General features: G+C 46.2%; 1 protein-coding gene across 2 annotated transcripts in view; it reads left to right on the plus strand.

Moving 5' to 3' along the window:
* APLP2 (amyloid beta precursor like protein 2) overlaps positions 1–15600 on the plus strand; it is a 47718-nt gene extending 32118 nt beyond the window's left edge. Inside the window, exons 7-18 of one of the 2 annotated variants that reach the window (XM_050911074.1) lie at positions 1076–1243; positions 3306–3421; positions 3791–3865; positions 5068–5226; positions 5637–5765; positions 8202–8301; positions 8866–9036; positions 9646–9681; positions 12599–12681; positions 13518–13592; positions 14030–14185; positions 14981–15600. In XM_050911074.1, coding sequence (XP_050767031.1) covers positions 1076–1243; positions 3306–3421; positions 3791–3865; positions 5068–5226; positions 5637–5765; positions 8202–8301; positions 8866–9036; positions 9646–9681; positions 12599–12681; positions 13518–13592; positions 14030–14185; positions 14981–15082 — 1370 coding nt within the window. In that variant the 3' untranslated portion in view covers positions 15083–15600. The remainder of the gene's footprint in view (positions 1–1075; positions 1244–3305; positions 3422–3790; positions 3866–5067; positions 5227–5636; positions 5766–8201; positions 8302–8865; positions 9037–9645; positions 9682–12598; positions 12682–13517; positions 13593–14029; positions 14186–14980) is intronic. The other variant, XM_050911075.1, reaches the window with a different exon arrangement.
* The last annotated feature ends 2975 nt before the right edge of the window (positions 15601–18575 follow it).

Raw genomic sequence — 18575 nt, forward strand, 5'->3', positions numbered from 1 at the left:
TGCCATTGCAGAGGGCATCTGCTGATTGTGTGGTGCCTCAGCGTTATCCGATGTCCTCTACTTTACGTGTAGAAGTGTCTGCAGAGGAAGGAGGAGGGGAAAGGGAATGAAATTCAATTAGCTACAGATCACTGAATCATTGCCAGCAGTTCTTGCATCTTTTTGGTAAAATGCCAGCATGCTGCAGATAATTTTACTTGCTGAAACAAGGCTTAGCTCATATATGTACAGGACTGTTACAGATCTGCCGGAGTTGAAACAGAATTGGAACAGTATGATTGATTGGGGTGTCTGTTTTGGGGGTACGCAGTCTTTTTTCCCCAAAGTACCATGAACAGTTGCTAACTTACAGACCGTACCTGTTCTCTTGCCTCAAAATAACCCAGCTGCTTATATTGCCCGCTTATTGTGAAGCAGTCCGTGTGCCGTGGCTACCTGAAGTTTCAATATTTAGTGTAGAGATGTTTCAAAACTTAAAAACCTGGCGGCTGAGATTGCCATGGCGATCGTGTTCCTTTTGCTTAGCCTGCCTTTTCACTTGCTCTTATACCTCACCTTTAAGATGTGAAGTGTCTATCCAGGCAGAGTGCAGCGGAACAGGGCATCTTTGAATGCTTTAAGCAGCCCTAATGGGTTTTCTTTCCATCATGTTGGTTTTATACCAAGAGTGGAGGCTCTACCACTGGGACACCCGAGGCATAACGCTGTGGTGTCAGCAAAATGTGCTGTTTCAGCCTCTAGCTAAGGAGAAATCACTCTAGCAGGTGAGAGCGAGCTCCGTGTTGAGACAACTGCTCAGGTAGCCTGCTGCTGCGTGTTTGCTCCAAAGCACCACGTGCAGGTGCCTCCCTGAATAGCGCTGGCAAGCCTTGTGATGAAGGCTCTTGCAATGTTAAAAATCCCCCCCCCCCCCCCCAAAACTGACGAAAGCCCTTTGGTCAGTGAAGTAGCCATGCTGAGGCCAGCGCTGGTGCCCTAGAAGAAGGTATGAACTAGAGCCACCGCTGCTTTGTGTAAGCTGCTCGGCAAGGCCTGTGCTCCTCACTAGCTCATGTTCTAACTCGTCTCCACACAGCTGTCTGCTCGCAGGAGGCGATGACAGGGCCCTGCCGGGCTGTGACGCCTCGTTGGTACTTCGACCCTAACAAGAGAAAATGCATTCGCTTTATATATGGAGGCTGCGGAGGCAACAGGAACAATTTTGAGTCAGAGGAGTATTGTATGGCTGTGTGTAAAAAGATGAGTAAGTCCTGCCTCCCACTGGCCCTTTTGCAGCTAGCCTCTCTGTCTGTCTGGCGTTGGGTGTCTCCTCCTCCTTGCCTAGGTCAAGAGAGGATACGTGTGTAGCTTATCCTTTTGGTTGTGGTGTCCGCAGCAGTTCTGTCTGTCCTTTTCCAGCAGTCTCCTCTCGTCTCCGCTTCTCTAGGTCCTTAGGGTGAACTTTCCTGGGGAAAGTGGCTCTCGATGTATGCTGTCTGTGCTCACCGTTGGCTTGCAGCTCTTGCTAAGGGCTTAGTTGTCCTCTTCCAGATCTATAGCAGGGACCAGGGCCTGTCTCTAATGTCTTGTGAAAACACATAGCTTGCCTGTTTGCGTAACTGGCTTTTTTTCCAACTGTATGGAAGGAAGCACTCGCTTTCCCCAACCGTGCATACATTTGACCAGTCGGTCCTGAAAAGTAGGCTGCTGCTCACTGCTCTCCTGGTAGTAGGCCTTTTCTTGCTATTGTATTTTGGGAAAATATCAGAGAAGTAGTATAGAATTCAGATTCCCACTTTCAGCTTGGTTTGAAATACGAATCATGACTCAGTCCCTGTGTTTTTGAGAGCTTGAGGTTTTTGGCACCAATTTCAACTGGCTTTTATGTCAGATGATAAAACTACCAAAAACATTTTAACCTCCTTATTAATCTTATTGTTGAACTCCAGCACTTCCACTTCAGCTACCATTAAAGCCTTTTGAAAGGCTTTTTGTGTTATCTGGGGCTTGGCAGTCTGACTATACAGCCATAATCCTGTTTACGAAATGGGCTTCATGCAAGTGCTTTAGATTGGGCTGATCTAACTGAAGTGGTGAAATAAAAGATGCGGATGTCAGGAGCTTTTTGTTCAAAAGTTTGTCCTGTTGCAGAGGGATTTGGGGCTGGAAAGAGAGTTCTCTGTGTCCAAGCCTGATTCAGAAATGCCATGAGCAGGCCCAGGATACAGTACTGATCTGCCGTTGTCCCTTGCAGGCAACAATAATGCCTATGTTGTATGTTGCTGTTATTTTATGTAGTAATCCTTTCCCCTTCTTGACTCCTCCTTCCCTAGTTAGAGTAAAAGTTGGTGGATTCAAGGTGCATGCTAAACCCTTACCCTGTTATTCATGCTAAAGTGCCAGGTAAATGTTTTTCTGAAGCATGCTGTCTTTCAATGACGTGTTGGAGGTTTTTTCCACCCAAATAACTAATATGGTTGAAAGGTTGCCTTAACTTTCCCTTTCTGCCCTCCCTCTACTGAAAGGCAACAACGGAGTGCGTCGTGTTTGCCGTAGATCCTTTCAGAAAGGGCTCGGGGATGTGTAGTTTCTAAAACTGTAGCACAGAAACTTGGTTCAAAGTTTTCTGAACTGCAGTGTGCGGAGTACAGAGCCCCTTTTGTGGATTTTGCAGATGCTTGAAATTGTCGGTGCTGAAATTTTATTTCTCCCTTTGTCGAATTTGAATGTCTTAAAGATACCAACCGTCCCGTTTATTGGACAAGTCAGTTTGTCACACTGAGGCTCCTTCTGTTGCTGTCTTGTCTAATATTGTTGCCTGTTAGTCCTGCATGGTGCATCTGGTAGGGAAGGTAGGTTTGAAGTGTAAAATATTGGGTAGTGTTTTGTGCAGATTTATTGTCAAGCTCCCTAATCATATTAATGATGTCTGGAGCCAGCTTGTCAGCGAACAGCTAATGCACAAAATGTCATTTAAACTATCCAAAGCCAATGTGAAAGAGAAAACAAGTTCTTTATTCTGCAATCCGAGTCATTCTGTTGCTGGAGCTGAATAATGCTCGTCTCAGAACTAATGAGGAGACCGAACAGGTGCTGGTTGCCGCAGTGCATTGCTGTGTTTTTGGGATGATGTAACTAACTGATGTTGTGCAGTAAATTGGCAGCTTAAAGATACCAAAATGGACTCCTGGTAGGTGGCGGTTCAGTAAACGCAGTCTGCCAGATTGTTAATTATGCAGGCGTGGAGATTCCTCTCCCTGCCTGTCCTTTGCAATCCAGGATCACAGGTTTCTGAACCTCCGCTTATCCTTACCCTCTCTTCGCAGTGCCAACTGATGATGTGGATGTCTACTTTGAAACCCCCGCTGATGACAACGAACATGCCCGCTTCCAGAAGGCAAAGGAGCAGCTGGAGGTCAGACACCACAACCGCATGGACCGGGTGAGCGTCTCGCTTTAGTCTTTTGTGCTGCCCTGCATAGTTGCCGCCCGTGTTTTTCTGGACAAATGGATGGTGAAGTGACTTCCTTTCCAGTCGCCAGCCTTCCGTGTGTTTCTTGCAATATGACCACGCTGTGGCAGTTAGATTTTCATTTCTTCAGAGTGTTGGGAGAGAGGAATCACTGGGGACGCTTGGCTTGCTGCTCAGAGGGCTTAAGTGCTAGGTTTAAAGTGCGCCCACAGCAGCTGTGTTGTGCCTTCAAAACCTAGCCAGGCTGTACAAGGATCTGCCTGTGAAGGCAAACGAGCTCGCAAAGATCAGATGTAAATTTGTGTCTTGTTGATGTGTTCTGTCCTTTTTTTTGTCCAGGTGAAAAAGGAATGGGAGGAAGCGGAACACCAAGCTGTAAACCTCCCCAAGGCAGAGAGGCAGACTCTCATTCAGGTAAGAGTTGAAGGACCTGAAGAGGAAAGTTACTGGTGCTTGGCCTTCGTCTTCTCAATAAACTGAATGAGAGATGCTAATATTCAAAGTCAAAAGACAACTGAGATGGAAGAACAGCTTTCCTGTTCTGTCAACAGCTGCCTTTTAGAGAAGATTTGATTCAATTGCGTGCTTTGTTCTTAAAGCTGGAGATGATCCGATACTGTGCCAGGTTCTTTCCTAAGCCCAGTAGTAGGAAGCTATCTCACCCCTCAAGCGTAGCGACAGCAGAGCCAAATTGTAACTTCAGACCTTCGGTCTGTTTTGCACTAACCAGTGGCCTCGCAGCCCAGTTCAGATTGGCCCTGACTTGCTGGACACACATTTCCTTTTTGGGCAGACTTAGTGAAAACCACTTAGGCAGCAGATAAAGCTGGTTTGCTGCCAAAATGCCAATCTTCTGCCTTATGAGGAGAGTTCAGTTAGACCATGAAGTTAATCAGGGATATTCTCGGTATGGGATTGTTAGGGGCAGGCTCTGCTGGCAGTGACAATGATATGAAGTTCCCTCAAACCAATATACAAGTAAGTGACTGGCTCCAGCTTTTAAGCCCACTTTGGATTTTGTCCTGGAACACAGTTTTCTCTCTACATTTTTTAACATAAGCCACTGTACGTCCAAAAGAGTTTTCCATCATCTCTGTTGAAACGTAACAAAGCTTAATGGACTTTTCTGGCTCGTTTGGAGATGTGGGTTATGACCTTTCTAATAGAATGTATAGAGATTTGATCTGAAGGCGTGCTGATGAAAAATCCCCTATGCAATACCTTTGTAAACTTTTGCAAATTCAGATTAATGGCTCTAGGCTGAAGGGATCTATCCTGTTTCCATATTGCAGGGTTGAGGGAAAGAGCTAATACTGTGTCATGCGTTCAGTACAGTCTGGATCTCCCAACTTCAACATGATCTTTGTCTGCAAGGCCATGTGCCCTCTTCAGACCTCTGAAACAGGTTTTGAAGGAAGTTCGGAAGGCACATTGTCACTATTGAATGTGCAAAGATGAAATCTGCGTCAACATCTGTCAGTGCCCTTCTCTCCTCCTGTAAATGCCTAGGACGTGCGGTGTGACAGGCTCCATTTGTTCCAAGGAGTTACGTGAGAGACAGTAGGTGACCCTGACGCATACGGTGCATTTCACGCAGACTCCTTTCTTTGTTCCAGCACTTCCAGGCCATGGTTAAATCTCTGGAGAAAGAGGCAGCAAGTGAGAAGCAGCAGCTTGTGGAAACTCACCTGGCTCGTGTGGAAGCCATCTTGAATGATCGCCGTCGGATTGCTCTGGAGAATTACCTGGCTGCCCTGCAGGCTGACCCACCGCGCGTGAGTTTCTCTGCAACAAATTTTGACAACAGGGTAGCACTGGGTAGGGTGGAAGGTGGCAATGGCTTGGTGAGAAGACTGCCTGTGACTTGCCGGGGAAGCAGCTGGGAATAGGTTCCCAGTAAAGCTTTCTCCATTGTGGCAGTTCGTGCTGCAGACCTAGCAGTGGGTCTTCTAACTGACTCGCTCTCGTTTCTGCCCGGTTAAAAAACCCTCCGCTTTGTTTAGTGTTCGTAAGGCATAATGTTCTGAGTCGAACAGACTTAATTAAAAAGAAAAGATCTAAGAGGTTAGTGCAGGTGATTGATCTGTCCAGTAACAAAGCAGGCTCACGTCTGAAGTGCTGCATTCAGCTGTGATTTTATTTGAATCAAATGGATTTGAACTCTTCCCCTCCTCAAATCCTGCAGCCCCACCGCATTGTGCAAGCTCTGAAGCGCTATGTTCGTGCTGAGAACAAGGATCGTCTGCACACCATCCGCCATTACCAGCACGTCCTGGCAGTTGACCCAGAAAAGGCTGCACAGATGAAATCTCAGGTATAAGAATGTTTCTATCAAGGGAGGCATTGTTACTCTGGCTGTCGGAGACTCTAGAAGCCACGCATTGAGTCCTCACGATAATTTGCTGGGTACTACAGCAACTTCTCATACTTGTGCGGAGATCTCGCATTCTGTATGCATATTGCCTGTCACCAGATATGCTGTCTGTACGATCTTCCTTGGTACTTGACTCGGTGTTAAAAATTGGAACTCTGGTTTATATATGGATTATGGGTGGTCACAATGACAAGTCTAGGGATTTAGCACTAGTTCGGTATCATTTTTGTGTTTCCTTTTGTCAAACTCCCATGAAATTGTTTGCTGGGGACTTGGTCATCCTTGAACAGACTTCCTCACTTCTTCCAAGACTTCCTGTCTATGTGTTCCTTTCATTAGGCTTGTTCCTCACGATGCCTGTGTTTTGGGTTGGTGGGAATTCTCTTGTGCCTCTGCAGAGTTATGGCCTTGTTTCCAAAGCGTAATACGTAACCCTTGCCGAGCACGTGATCATCATTGTTAGCTTTATTAGAAAGTCTGTTTTGATGAGTTTATTTTGTGCTGTTGCCATATATTTTACTCCTGAGCAGCCAGAAAGTCATTTTCCTTCTGCTGGGTAGTGTATGTGAATGTGCTGCTTCAAGTGGATGTCAGACCTGGCCGTTGTACTTGTAAGAGTAGTTGCAGATCCTCCACAAATCTTTTGAATTACGTCCTGAGAGTTGTTTTTACAACCTACTTTTAAAATGGTGAAAGATGTACTGAGAGGCCCAACTAAGATTCAACTTAAGAATGGCCTGTTACCATTGAAAGATCTGTTCATAAGGGTATGTCCTTTCACACGGTCGGAGAGAAGCAGAGAGAACTGACTGTCCCGTCGCAGCTTTAGGAATGTGATCTGTGTTTTACCAGTCCCAGTTTGTGGCTGGTCTGCTGCTTTGAAATACCTTTGAATTCTGTAATGCGTGAAAGATGTGCAAGAACAGAAAAGAATGGAGAGCTGCAAGGAGACAATGCGGTGGAGCACATCCAGTGCTGCCAAATGGAAAGAAATAAGCACTGAGGGAAAAAAAATGCTTTATTATTTGGCTGTATAACCAGTGGATGGAAATACCGTGGTTTAAGAGTAAGACAGGGACTGGAATCTGTTACTGTCACCTCTGCTGAGGTGTAGAGCAGTGTTGCAGTGATTTTTCTAGAAGCGAACCTCACGCTTGGAGGTGGCTGGTCCCATGGGTTTCACGATGTTTCTGGGTGCTAGCAGTGTACCTTCGACTCCCGGCTCTCGGGTTGTCTGCCGGGTCTGCTATGATTCTTGTTAAGCTGCGCATCCTCAGAAAGAGTGGTAGCAGTTGTGGTATTTACAAGATGATGTTCGGTGTGCAATGCGGAATACGTGATAGCATTTTCAGAGACAGCTTAGCATATCAAGCACGGTCCACCCTGACCCTTTGTTCTGATGCTGCCAAAGCCCAAGAGGGAATGTGTGAACAGTATTCTTAAGCTAAAACCTAAGCAGTCCTTAATTCATTCTGAAGGCTGCAGTGTCAACAAATCAACATGCGAGGGATGTGGGTGGTACAGTTCAATTTCCATTTGCTTTACTTTTCAGATGCACTTTAAGCCCCTCAATCGATTCCCTTGATTGACAAGCTGCCACATGTAAAATTAAATTGCTTTCATCCTTGCTCTTAAAGGTCAGGTACACGTCAGACTGTAAAACAGGTCCATTCAACTTCTTAGCTTTTTTCAACATTTGGCCATCCATATAAATGTTTTTCTTGGTCTGCATGATCCCTGATTATGCAGCACCCTCTTCAGGTCAGGCTTGACTTCACCAGTGAATTTAATACGCTAGGGAAGAGCAATTTGAGGTTGCAGAGAGTTTGAGTTTTTCTCAAATGAAGGGAGAATGCTGTTGCCAGTGAGTGGGTGTCATGGATGTAAGACAAATGTAATGCCACCGTTGTTCTGAAAGGCACCTTTGTTCTGAAACCAGAGTTGATAAATAATATTGTCTGCTCCCTTTGCGTGTATCTTTTCTAGTAGTCAGGAATGATAATCCATTTAATAAAGCACTTGCTTGTAGCTGCTGCAGAAAATGAATTATGACCGTATCTGGCATATGGGAAATACCAGCTTCAGTGTTTGCAGTGGAGAGCTGGTTACAGCGAGAGTCAGCTGAATCCTCTCTCTCACCCCCAGCCTTTCCCAAAATACTGAGAGCGCCATGTTACAAATGGCCAGTTCCAGTGAAGCATGACACGTTAGAGAGCATCAGTCAGAGAACTGGACCAGAGGGACCTGCGTCCCATTCTATTGTCTGTCACGGCAGATCCACCAGTAGCAGATATTTTATTAAACGAGTGAAGTACCGGTACCAATCAAGTGACTGACAGTCCTTGCCTACTCCAACACGATCTTGTACATTTGCAGGTGATGACGCATCTCCATGTGATTGAGGAGCGAATGAATCAAAGCTTGTCTCTGCTCTACAAGGTGCCATATGTGGCTGAAGAAATCCAGGATGAGATTGGTGAGCGTCTCTGTGCGCCAGCTCCCGTGCCACCGTGTTAGACTACAAGCTTTTATATCAAGTGAAGTGGGCTCCACAAAGATCGCTACCTCCTTTGAGGGGGTGCCCTCAACAACAAGCACTTGGGCTTAGGCTTAGGTACCGCAGGGCAGGTATTTTCTGAGTTTTGCAACACAGCCAGTCAGAATAGCTTGTTCCTAAGGACTTTCACTGTCCGTTTAAAAAAAGTCAGCAACATTAGAATAGCAAAGCTGTCTCTCAAAGGGAGATGAAGAAGATCCATAAAAATAAGCAGATGCTTTCCCGCTTTATAGGAGTTTAATCTCATCTTGCCGAAACCTCTTGCCACATCAAACCTCTCGGCCCTTATTTGTATGTATTTCTAGCCAATGCCTTTACTGAGAATTCCAGATGAGACTTCAGAGCATGCAAGATAAGATAACCTGGCAGCCCCGAACAGTGTTTCCCTGCAGCCCTGCCTCAGCTAGGTTCAAACCATCTGTCCCTTTCTGTTCCTGCCAGGCTTCATGCAGTTGGTGTAATGTTTCCTCTTATTCCTTTCAGATGAGCTGCTTCAGGAGCAACGTGCAGACATGGATCAGTTCACGTCCTCCATTTCTGAATCCCAGGTGGATGTCAGAGTGAGCTCCGAGGAGAGCGAAGAAATTCCCCTGGAGGGCAAACCTTTCCGTCCATTCCAGGTGAAAACCTTCCCAGCCTTGCCTGAAAGCGAAGGTATGTGGAACTGAAAATTGGCTTCACTGGCTTTACAGAACGTAGGTGCTTTTTCTTAGCCGGTAGGCTCAGCTCGGTGGCACAGAAAGCTCCATCCCTTTGGGTGATTTAAGAGTAAAGCAGTCGCCCCAGCAGCACCCCTCAGACTCTGTCCATTGGAAAGAGGCAGTGCTGCTAGTAATTTGCACTGAGCTGCTGTCTTGATTTACCGATGCTTCTCTTTTCAAAATTGTTTTATCTCTTCCCATTTTGCAGGGAGTGTTAAATTTTTATTGTGTGGCTTGACTCTGGAATTAATTTTCCGTCTTTAACCAAAACGCTCTCGTGTCCCATGAAGTCTTTGTGCCGTGGCCTGCTGAAGGGCTGCAGGAATTCTCTGTATTTTTTTAAAAATATATATCTGTATTTTTTGTATCATCGGGTGTTGACAGCTGGTGTGTGCGTGTGTATTTATTTTAAAAATGCTTGAACAGAGTCCTGAGCTTAAAGAAAGCTGTAGACTAAAAGCTTTTCCCAGGGTCTGAGTCAGAAATCATGCGCAAGCCTTTTTTCCTTTCTCTCTTAATCTCCTTTCTCTGCTATTTTTGTTTTTGTTTTCCCTCCTGCTAGATCCTCAGCCGGATTTGTACCATCCAATGAAAAAAGGTTGGTTCTAAGCTGCTCCCTCACAATGCTTTCGATCACTCTCCTACCTTCTCAGTGTGTTTGATAGCTTCATTTTAGTTTCATGCTCACCTTAATTTTCATTTCCCTGCTCTCATTTAGATCAGTAACTTTCTATTTTGCTTGTTTAGGCCTAGTGTTAAAGAAACGAGCTAGTCTGAGCATCTGATTGATTGTGTATGTTCCTCCCCGATGGGCTCACAGGGTGTCTCGGAGTGCATGGAGTAGCTGCTTTGCCCTCAAGAAACGTGGGCCTAGCAGTCTGTCTGCAACCGTGCAGTACTTTGCATCTCTTCGCGTGTACTCGTGTCCGACCCTTCTCAAAATAAACCTTGCAGTGCTGATGGTAAATAGTCTCGAGGCTCTCCTGCCTGCCGTGGAATCTGTCCTTACCGCCTGATGACAGCACTAAACTAGGAATGAGAGTGCTGCAGCAGACAGACATAGGCTGTGTTTCCCGGCTAAATGTCCTCATAGATATTACAGAGTGCAGCTGGTCTGGGACAGATAAATTAGGAGATTCTTTCTTTGCGTTTGTGGTCTTCTCGGCATCAGCTTTTCACACGTAGCATCTCTCTGTACTAGCAAAGTCCTGTGTGGTTGTCCATTTCTCCTTTAGCTCATTGTTAATTCTGCAGTAACTCAGTGCCTGGCTAAAAAGGGGCTGCCTGGGCTTTAAGAGCAGCATAGAAATATTGGCATTACGTTAAATCTTCTGATAGTGATACAGTCTCAGGTAAAGATCAGGCTTGGCTGATCTGCTACCACAGATCTAGTTCCTGAAGTAGAAATGGAAGGCTGATTCTTAAAATGCTCTTGCAGAGGAGTGGTGCGTGTGCTATGTGTGGGCAGTAAACCCAGCATTTTAATCTGCCTTTGGTTCCAAATATATTGTGCAAAATCTCAAAGGAGAGCAAAGGATTTTGCTAATAACCATTTAATATGAACACAAACAGTTTTGTAACGTGGTGAAGGCCAGATAGCTTGAAACTATTCTCATTATCAGCGTTTCTCTACGAATGTAAGTCACCTTCATCCCTCTTGTGGAACAGTGTACAGCTAATTCAGTGTACTGACTGCTCTGGAAAGAATTGGGACAGCCTTTAGTGTGGTTTTTTGGGGTTGTTGGGGTTTTTTGGTTTGGTTTTTTTTTTTTTTGGACACCTGCTTTGTTGACTTAAAGATGATGAATATAGGCTGGTTCTCCCCGTTTGGGTAAATGGAAGAGTTTCTCCCCTTTTAATTGAATTTCATGGGGGCTGCTAGGGAGTTTGGGGTGGGGGGGGCGGGCGGGTTGTGCACGTGTGTGGGTTTTTTTTTTCTTTTCCCTGGGAAGTATATAATCTAAACTGTGCCTTTGAGCTACATAGAACTGGGTCTGTTATTTGGTACAGCGCTCTGTGACAAATAGCAAAGCTCAGTGCAGCAGCTGAACTCCCAGCCCTGGAGACCATGCTACGTTAGCTCCTGAGAATTGAATAAAGCAGCCATAGGCCAAAAGCTGACGCAGTAGTTCTCTAAAAACTATTTGTGGCTAGTCTCTCCAGAAAATCCCAATCATTGACTTTCACAATAACATGACCTGCTTCGACAGCCGTGAGAAGTCAGACTGGCAGTCTTGGCCGTGCTTGGAATCTGATTACTGTCTCCAAAGAACCGTACAGGAAAAGGGGATGCACTAAAACCCGAGATGCTTCTTTTGGGAGGAGCTGGAGTGAAACGTTAGTTTCCTTGGCATTTGCAGGCAGTAAAAGCTTGTCGCTGTAAAAACTTGCCTTGGAGCCAACTAGCCTTTCCTTGCATCTCATCAAAGAACACGCTGCCAATTTCAGCAGCAGTTGACATAATGTCTTAGGCAACCTGCAAGCTCAGCAGCTTGTGGAGAGGTGTATGCGATCACCGGCAAAGTGTTAAGTGCTGTAGTAATACTTCCCCCACCTCGTGCTCCTCGTCGGAGAGATCCCGCTGTAGGTTTGAGGCTTCGCTGTCCTCCTGCTTTTGCATTAGGGAGGCATCGGTGTTGTGAAGGACATTACGTTGTCCCTACTGGTAATGGAAAACTGGCGTTCTCCTAACTTGCCGTGTTATGTTAGGTCTGAGTATCTTGCATCAGGCTCTTCTGTTATTGATCTGATCTATTTATAAACGCTTCAGATCAAAACAGTTTATGCAGAGCAGCCGCCTTCTGTTAATTGATATTCTTCTCTTGAGCCTATGCTAGTTTCAGCCTGGAAATGGGTGAGTGATGCTCTGGTACAAAGGCTAGTGTAGTTCTTTGCTCCTCCCTTGCCCTGGGATTTATTGTTTCTGGGCTCGTGCCAGATACGGGACAGCAGCTCATTACAGAGCCGCGCTGGGTGACCTTGAAATTCTCATTCCCGAGGCACTTGCTGATGCGCTTGATTTCAGAAGAATGGGTGATGCTGACCGTGCGGTTGAAAGCGTTCCCTGCACGCTCGCTCTCAGCAGAGAGGAGATGTGTACTTCCGTCACGGGGGTCACGGCGAGGTGGTGGTGACCCGGGGTGACGTTCGCAGAAAGGAACTGCGGGCTCACCGTTTGTGTTACGTGTTGCCTTGGACCTTCTCTAGCAGCAGCAGCAGCACTTAAGAGTATGGTATTTCTGGATTTACACTCCAGCCTGGTTTTGGTGAGTCTTGTCTGCTCCTCTCATTGCCACCTCATTTCCCCTCATTAACAGAACCCCCCTCCCCATCACTTGTCACTGTAGCACAGCTTATGAGCTCCCCTTCTGACACAACAGCATGAAGACAGATTAATAATCAGCGGTCCATGCGGTTAAACACGCTAGCCATGGCAGCTCTACAAAGAGTAGGTAACCCTTCCTAAATGTCGCTGAGGGCTGCCTAACGGTCCCTGCCTTGCTCTTTTGGTGCAGGTTCTGGCATGACGGAGTTGGATGGGCTGATTGGCGCTGAAGAAAAAGTGATTAACAGCAAGAACAAAGTGGATGAAAATGTGGTGAGCCCTCCACCTTTATTTTGTAAAGCAAAGCCTGCCGTGGACACTAATTAATAGCAGTGGCTTATTTCCACGTCTCCTTCCTGCTTACAGAATGTCAGTGTATTCATTATCCATATGGCGTGGGGGAGTCAGTTTTCTGACTGTTGTAGGCTCTTAATACTGATTAGCATCAGAAGGGTGGGAGGGTGAGGGGAAGGAGAGAGATCTAGATCTTTGGCGGTCTGAGCTGGAGAGCTGTCTGATTTAGTAACTGCTTTCCCAAGCAGAGACCCTTTGATACGCCTTTATTTTAGCTAGGTAGCTTGCTGTCTGAATACACCGAATGCTGGTGTGTTCCATCTGTCTTCCCACTTATTTTTCATGGCAAGAAAGGCCTCACCTTCTTCTGAAGGTGAGTGACCCAGTAGGTATTAGCCCTATCTACAGTGCAAAGAATTCACTAGGTTATAGTGGCAGCCGCCTTGCCTCTGTTCCCTGGCTTTAAAAAAAAAAAAAAAAAAAGTCAACTTTTGAGAGTTTCCTTTCAAAATTGTTTTAAAGCCACAGGTTAGATCTGATACGACAGAAATGCTGCGTCCAGGGCTAGGACCTAGTTTTTCATTTGCGTCTTTGGTCTGAGGTAGTCTGGACGTCCAAATGGTTGCAGTACTAACTCAGGTGGCTTTAAAAGTTGGAGAACATCCCACGCTGTTGAGAGCAGGGGAAGGAAGCAGGGGAAGGTGGTTCTGAGCCTTTGCTAGGATTCATTAAAGGTCTCTTATCTGCCTTCATATTCCTTCTCCCACCTGTTTTGTATGGCTCCTTTCATAAAACGCTTTTGTGGCTGTTTGCAGGTAATTGATGAAACCCTTGATGTGAAGGAAATGATTTTCAATGCGGAGCGTGTCGGTGGGCTGGTGGACGAGCCGGTACGTATGTGGCTACCGAGTCCAGTGATCGGCGAATTCCTAAAGCTGGATTTCGGTTCCTGTGTGTTGCTGAATTCGGGGTTTGGTGCCTTGACGCTGCTCTGGGAGGTCATGCAGAGCGTAACGCAGGACGGCCTTTCTGCATAAAGATGTAAACACGCGTTAGATACTAACCTGACTCTTTTGTTGCAAAAGCGTTCTGTGGGATAGGAGAGCGGTGTGGGTCAGTGCCTGTCCAGAATGCCTCAGTGGGGAAACAATTTTGTGTTCGTTATCCTTTTGGTGACATATTTAGAGGTGAAATATTTACGCTGTCTAGTGTAATCAGTCATGTCTCAGTAGCACAGATGGTTGAAGACCTCATTGGTGGCCGCCTTTGAGGTTTGCGTTTAGCATCGCTCTTCCTCTACCCTGCTCCGTTGTTTTCTTCCCTCCAGGATAATGACAGCTCCCTTCGCGATGACTTCAGTTTCAGCAGCAGCGCCCTTATTGGTCTGTTGGTGATTGCTGTTGCCATAGCTACTGTTATAGTCATCAGCTTGGTGATGCTGAGGAAGAGGCAGTATGGGACCATCAGCCATGGAATCGTGGAGGTGAGAAACAACTCCTGCTCCGTAACCGAGGATGAAAATAGTCAGCGTTGAATCACATGTTGTGTGTTAGGGGGCGAAGATGGCGGTAGCTGCCAAGCCATCAACCGCTCTGCTCCTAGCTAGATGGGACTTAACTCTGTGGATGCTGACATCTTCATCGCTTATTTATTAGTATTCAGGTACCAGTCATCGGCGTGCCATGCTGGGACCTGTCACTTCACGGCTGTATTCGCTTATCACAAGGAATTCAATTAGGCTTCCCTGTCTGGCTCAGGATAGGATTTAGCAGTAAATGAGCTTTTCAGGCGATATCTTTAGCAGGGGAGTAAGTCAGTCAATCTATAGCAATTTGTCCTCCCAACTAATTTAACAACTATTAAGACAGTGCGATCGGCTGAACGCTGAGAAGCAGTTCCCCCTTCTTGCCTCTGCTCCAGCGTGCACATTTCTAATGACAACTTAATGGAGTCTGGAGAAAGCTGCTTTTCCCCGTCACCCAACCGATGCGTGAAATTATAACAACCTCTGTAGTGAGAGAAGCGGGTCCCAGATTTGTAACGTTAGCTAGCTTATCAGAGATTTGTGGAGAACGTCCCCAAAGAGGCAAGGGCAGGCAGGAGGCGTTAGCACCCGAACGAGGAACTCCGTTAGGCAAGTTATTTTTTGTGGCTTACCTTCTTTCCTGTGTACCGCTTGCCACGGTATTTATCCGGCGTTTGCCTGTCTGCTCTTGTTACTATGAAATAAGGCCTGCGAGTACCTCCTTTGACCAGTAACCGTCTGGTCTTTCTAAAGGTTGACCCGATGCTTACCCCAGAAGAGCGGCATCTGAGCAAGATGCAAAACCACGGCTACGAGAACCCCACTTACAAATACCTGGAGCAGATGCAGATATAAAAGAGATGAAGATACAACAGCCCTGACCGGGAAAGGAGCGGGGCGGAGGGCCAAAGGGGTCCAGCGTTTTGGATCAACTACTGACCAACAGTTGCTTCGAGAGGACTTCATCTTACATTCAGAACTCCTGGATCATTAAGACTATAATTACTACTGTAGAGTTGCAATTTCCATTCTTTTAAATGGGTGAAGAAATGAATAATATAACAATATGATATATAAATCTCCTTAAATGGGAAAAATGGATCTATTGCAGATATTTGACTGAGATGTAGTTTTCTTTTTTTTTTTTTAAATAATCTGAAAAATACCGGTTCCATTGTACTGTTGTCTGATACAAGCTCTATATATATAAAATGGGAAATGTTGATTTTTATTTCTGATAGCCCACCTGTATATTGAGGGTCGTTTGTACCAGCCCGCCTTGTAAAAAGGAGACAGTTGTGGCTCTTCAGTCATTTTGGCTTTTATATATAAAGCAGTATTCTTCTTTCCTTCTTTTTTTAAATTTTTTCTTTTTTTTTTTTTTTTTTTTTTTTTTTAAATGGGAGTTGCAAAGAGATTAATTTAGGGATAGAAACTATGACAGCATAAGCAAGGAAGCAATTGGGAATGGTAACTAACAAAAATCCTTATAACGAGAAAAAAAAAGAAAAAGAAAAAGAGAAAAAAAAAAAAGAAACAAACCCATCCTCATACGCCAGTGGTGTGCACCCTGCTGCTTAGCAGTTGGGGCTCTAGGAATCAAGACTCCCTGGAGGCAAGGAGTTAAAAGGCTTCTAGCATCTCTGTTTATAGTTATTCTAGTGGAATGTTAGAACATGGTTTGTGCATACTGGGGTCTGCACATTCCCCTTCCAGATTCAGTTCTGCTCTAGAGTTGGAAGTTCCTGGTATTGAATTTAAATCCTCCGTTCTGAACCAGTTTCCTTCAGTACTCACCTGGCATTAACAGCCCCCTCTTGCTACTACTTTCTAATTTTCCCCGGCTCTCCTGCCTCACCGACATGGTAAGTAGTTAAGAGACGCAGATTTTTGAGCCTTTGCATCTCTTTCGGTGATGTTGGGCCACAGGCAACGGCTTTGGGTGTTTGCCCAGAAATGACAAATCACTGCAATAATCAGTCCCTTGGGAGCTGATGAACGTGGAGTTCACTTTAGCTGGGGAGGGAAGAGAGGGCCACGTTGGGAAGGGGCTACTGCCTGCTTTAAGGGAAATTGGATGCATAGGCCCCAAGAAGAACAAAAGGGGTATTGTTCCGCTCACCATCATGTCTTTGTAATGCTTGTATAGTTGGTGTTAATGCTCACGGCTTTTTTAAATCTGGAGGTTCTGGTAACCTGTGGTGTATTTTTTCTATTTTTCCTGTGACTTTTATTTTTTCTTCCCCCTTCCGTGTCTCTTCCCACTATGCACAGATTTACCTGCAAACTCCTTAGTGTGGTCTGTGGGGAATGTACAAAGTTTAAACACATCAATAAACACTTTAACTTCCGGACCGTTTCTTCTCTTTATTCACGGGCTCGCTTAAGTTTCTCCCTCCTCCCACCGGGTCCGTTGCCAAACCCGCGGAGACCTTTCCCCGCCTTGTTGTCCACCTCCGCTCCAGCGAGAAGGAACGTGCTGGTTTATTGAGAATGTATAACCGTGCCCAGAGTCTTTTGTGGTATTTCCAGATCCTGCTGACCTTTGCGGAGAGAAGGAGGCGCGATACTAAACCCAACGCCCGGGACTCCTGAATGACGTTACATCCTCACGCCGCAGCCGTTAGACGCTGGAGCGCGGGTCGGTCAGAGCTGCGGCTCCTGTTTGCCATCTGGCTCTTCGTCGAAGTTATTGCGAATGGTTCTGCGATGTTAAAAAAAAAAAAATGCCGGAACCGCTCCCCCGGATGAAGGCGGCCGCTGGCACGGCTTCTCGGAGCCAGCAGAGCCAAAGCGCTCTGCGGTCGCAAGCTGTCCCTGCCGCTCGGCCGTCCACCTGCACTTCCTAGCGAGCTGTAGGAACGGATCCAGGCGGCGGGGAAGCGGATCTGGGTAGCGCGGCGATTGTGCTGGCTTCGCGCTCGGAGCCTGCGTTGCCCGCAAGCCGTAGAAAGAGGGTTGGACAGAAGAAAGGGGGGGGCTGCAGGAAATCTTGGAGGGCGTAGGAAAAGACGGGCCTCAAAACAATGACAGAGCTTCCTCGAATGCTTGCCGTTGTGGATGGCCAGATCCAAAATACTTCGAGGACGTAAAGAGCCCGGGCAGTAATTGGCTAACTATGGTTAGCGTTCACTGTATCACTTCTAATGGTTTTGTTTTGCGAAGGGAAATAACTTGACTGTTTGGTTTAGCTTTCTCTTCCAGAACACCTAAAACTAACAGCCTGTAAAGCTCACAGCTGTCTCTGCTCCCGTACGTCATTGCTCTTCTGTCTTCCTTCTTTGAAGCGTGACCTCGAACACAAATGCCTCCTCTCTCGCGTCTCGGTGAAATGACCGCAGAGTCATTGCCGTTTGAACGCTGGTTTAGGAGGCCAAGAGACAGAATTAATCTTCCTTCGCATTGATCTGAGCAGTTCCCAATAGGTCTGAATGAAGAGGGGGGAGAGGAGGTAGGAGGAAACGCGAAGGCTTAGCCATTTTGAATAGGAAACCGTCGTGCGTCCCGTTTCTCCTTAAACGTGGGCTCCTTGGTTCCACTGGAACTTCCATGTTCTGGTTAAATTATTCAGACTCTGCGGGAAAGAACAGATGCTGTCCTAGAAAATGCCGTCTGTTGGCTTGTCACAACTACTTGGGCAAGAGTTTTGATTTTTAAACTGTAAATTTAATTTAAATGATGCCGGAGCCTATCTTCAATCCAAAGCTGTCTCTCGGACTGCACCCTCAGGTAGAGTGACCTGAAAGAGAAACAAATTAGAGAGGCTGTGGATTGAATTCCAGAATTGAATTTGGGTATTAGATTTTTCCTTCGATTAAATTCTATTAGTCCTACAAAACAAATACGTCAGGCTGGAATCAAAGTCGATTAGTTACATGCTTTGGCGCAGGCTGCCAAGCGCTCGGGATCGATTCTTTATGATGGATTTTGACCGCGCCTTCTGCAAAGTGACGTTTAAAAGTACCCGCTTGAAGAGCAGTGCTTAAACGTCTCCCAGATGTTACTGGGATCAGCCGTGCAAAGGAAGGGCCGATATCCCAGCAAGGAGGCCGCAGGGCAGTTGAGGGAAGCGTCGGCAGTTTCGTCGCTCTAAGACTTTAAAATGAGATGGTCCAGAGCACGGTGGAGTGGTTGGTTGGTAAAAGACTTGCAGGGTGTCGTGGAGAGCCGCGTTTCAGAAGCAAGCTGTGATTTTAAAAAGCGGTCGTCCTCCGTTTACCTTCCAAGAGGAGCCGCGGAGTTCTCGGTTAAGGAGAAAGGAGGTTTGAGAGAGGGGCCTTGGGCAACGGGGAGCGCTGAGCAGGGGAGGAAGCGCTGGGTCAGTTTGTCTCCTTTCTTAATTGTAAAG

Source organism: Gymnogyps californianus, chromosome 25 (assembly GCF_018139145.2).
Source record: "Gymnogyps californianus isolate 813 chromosome 25, ASM1813914v2, whole genome shotgun sequence".
Classification (NCBI taxonomy): domain Eukaryota; kingdom Metazoa; phylum Chordata; class Aves; order Accipitriformes; family Cathartidae; genus Gymnogyps; species Gymnogyps californianus.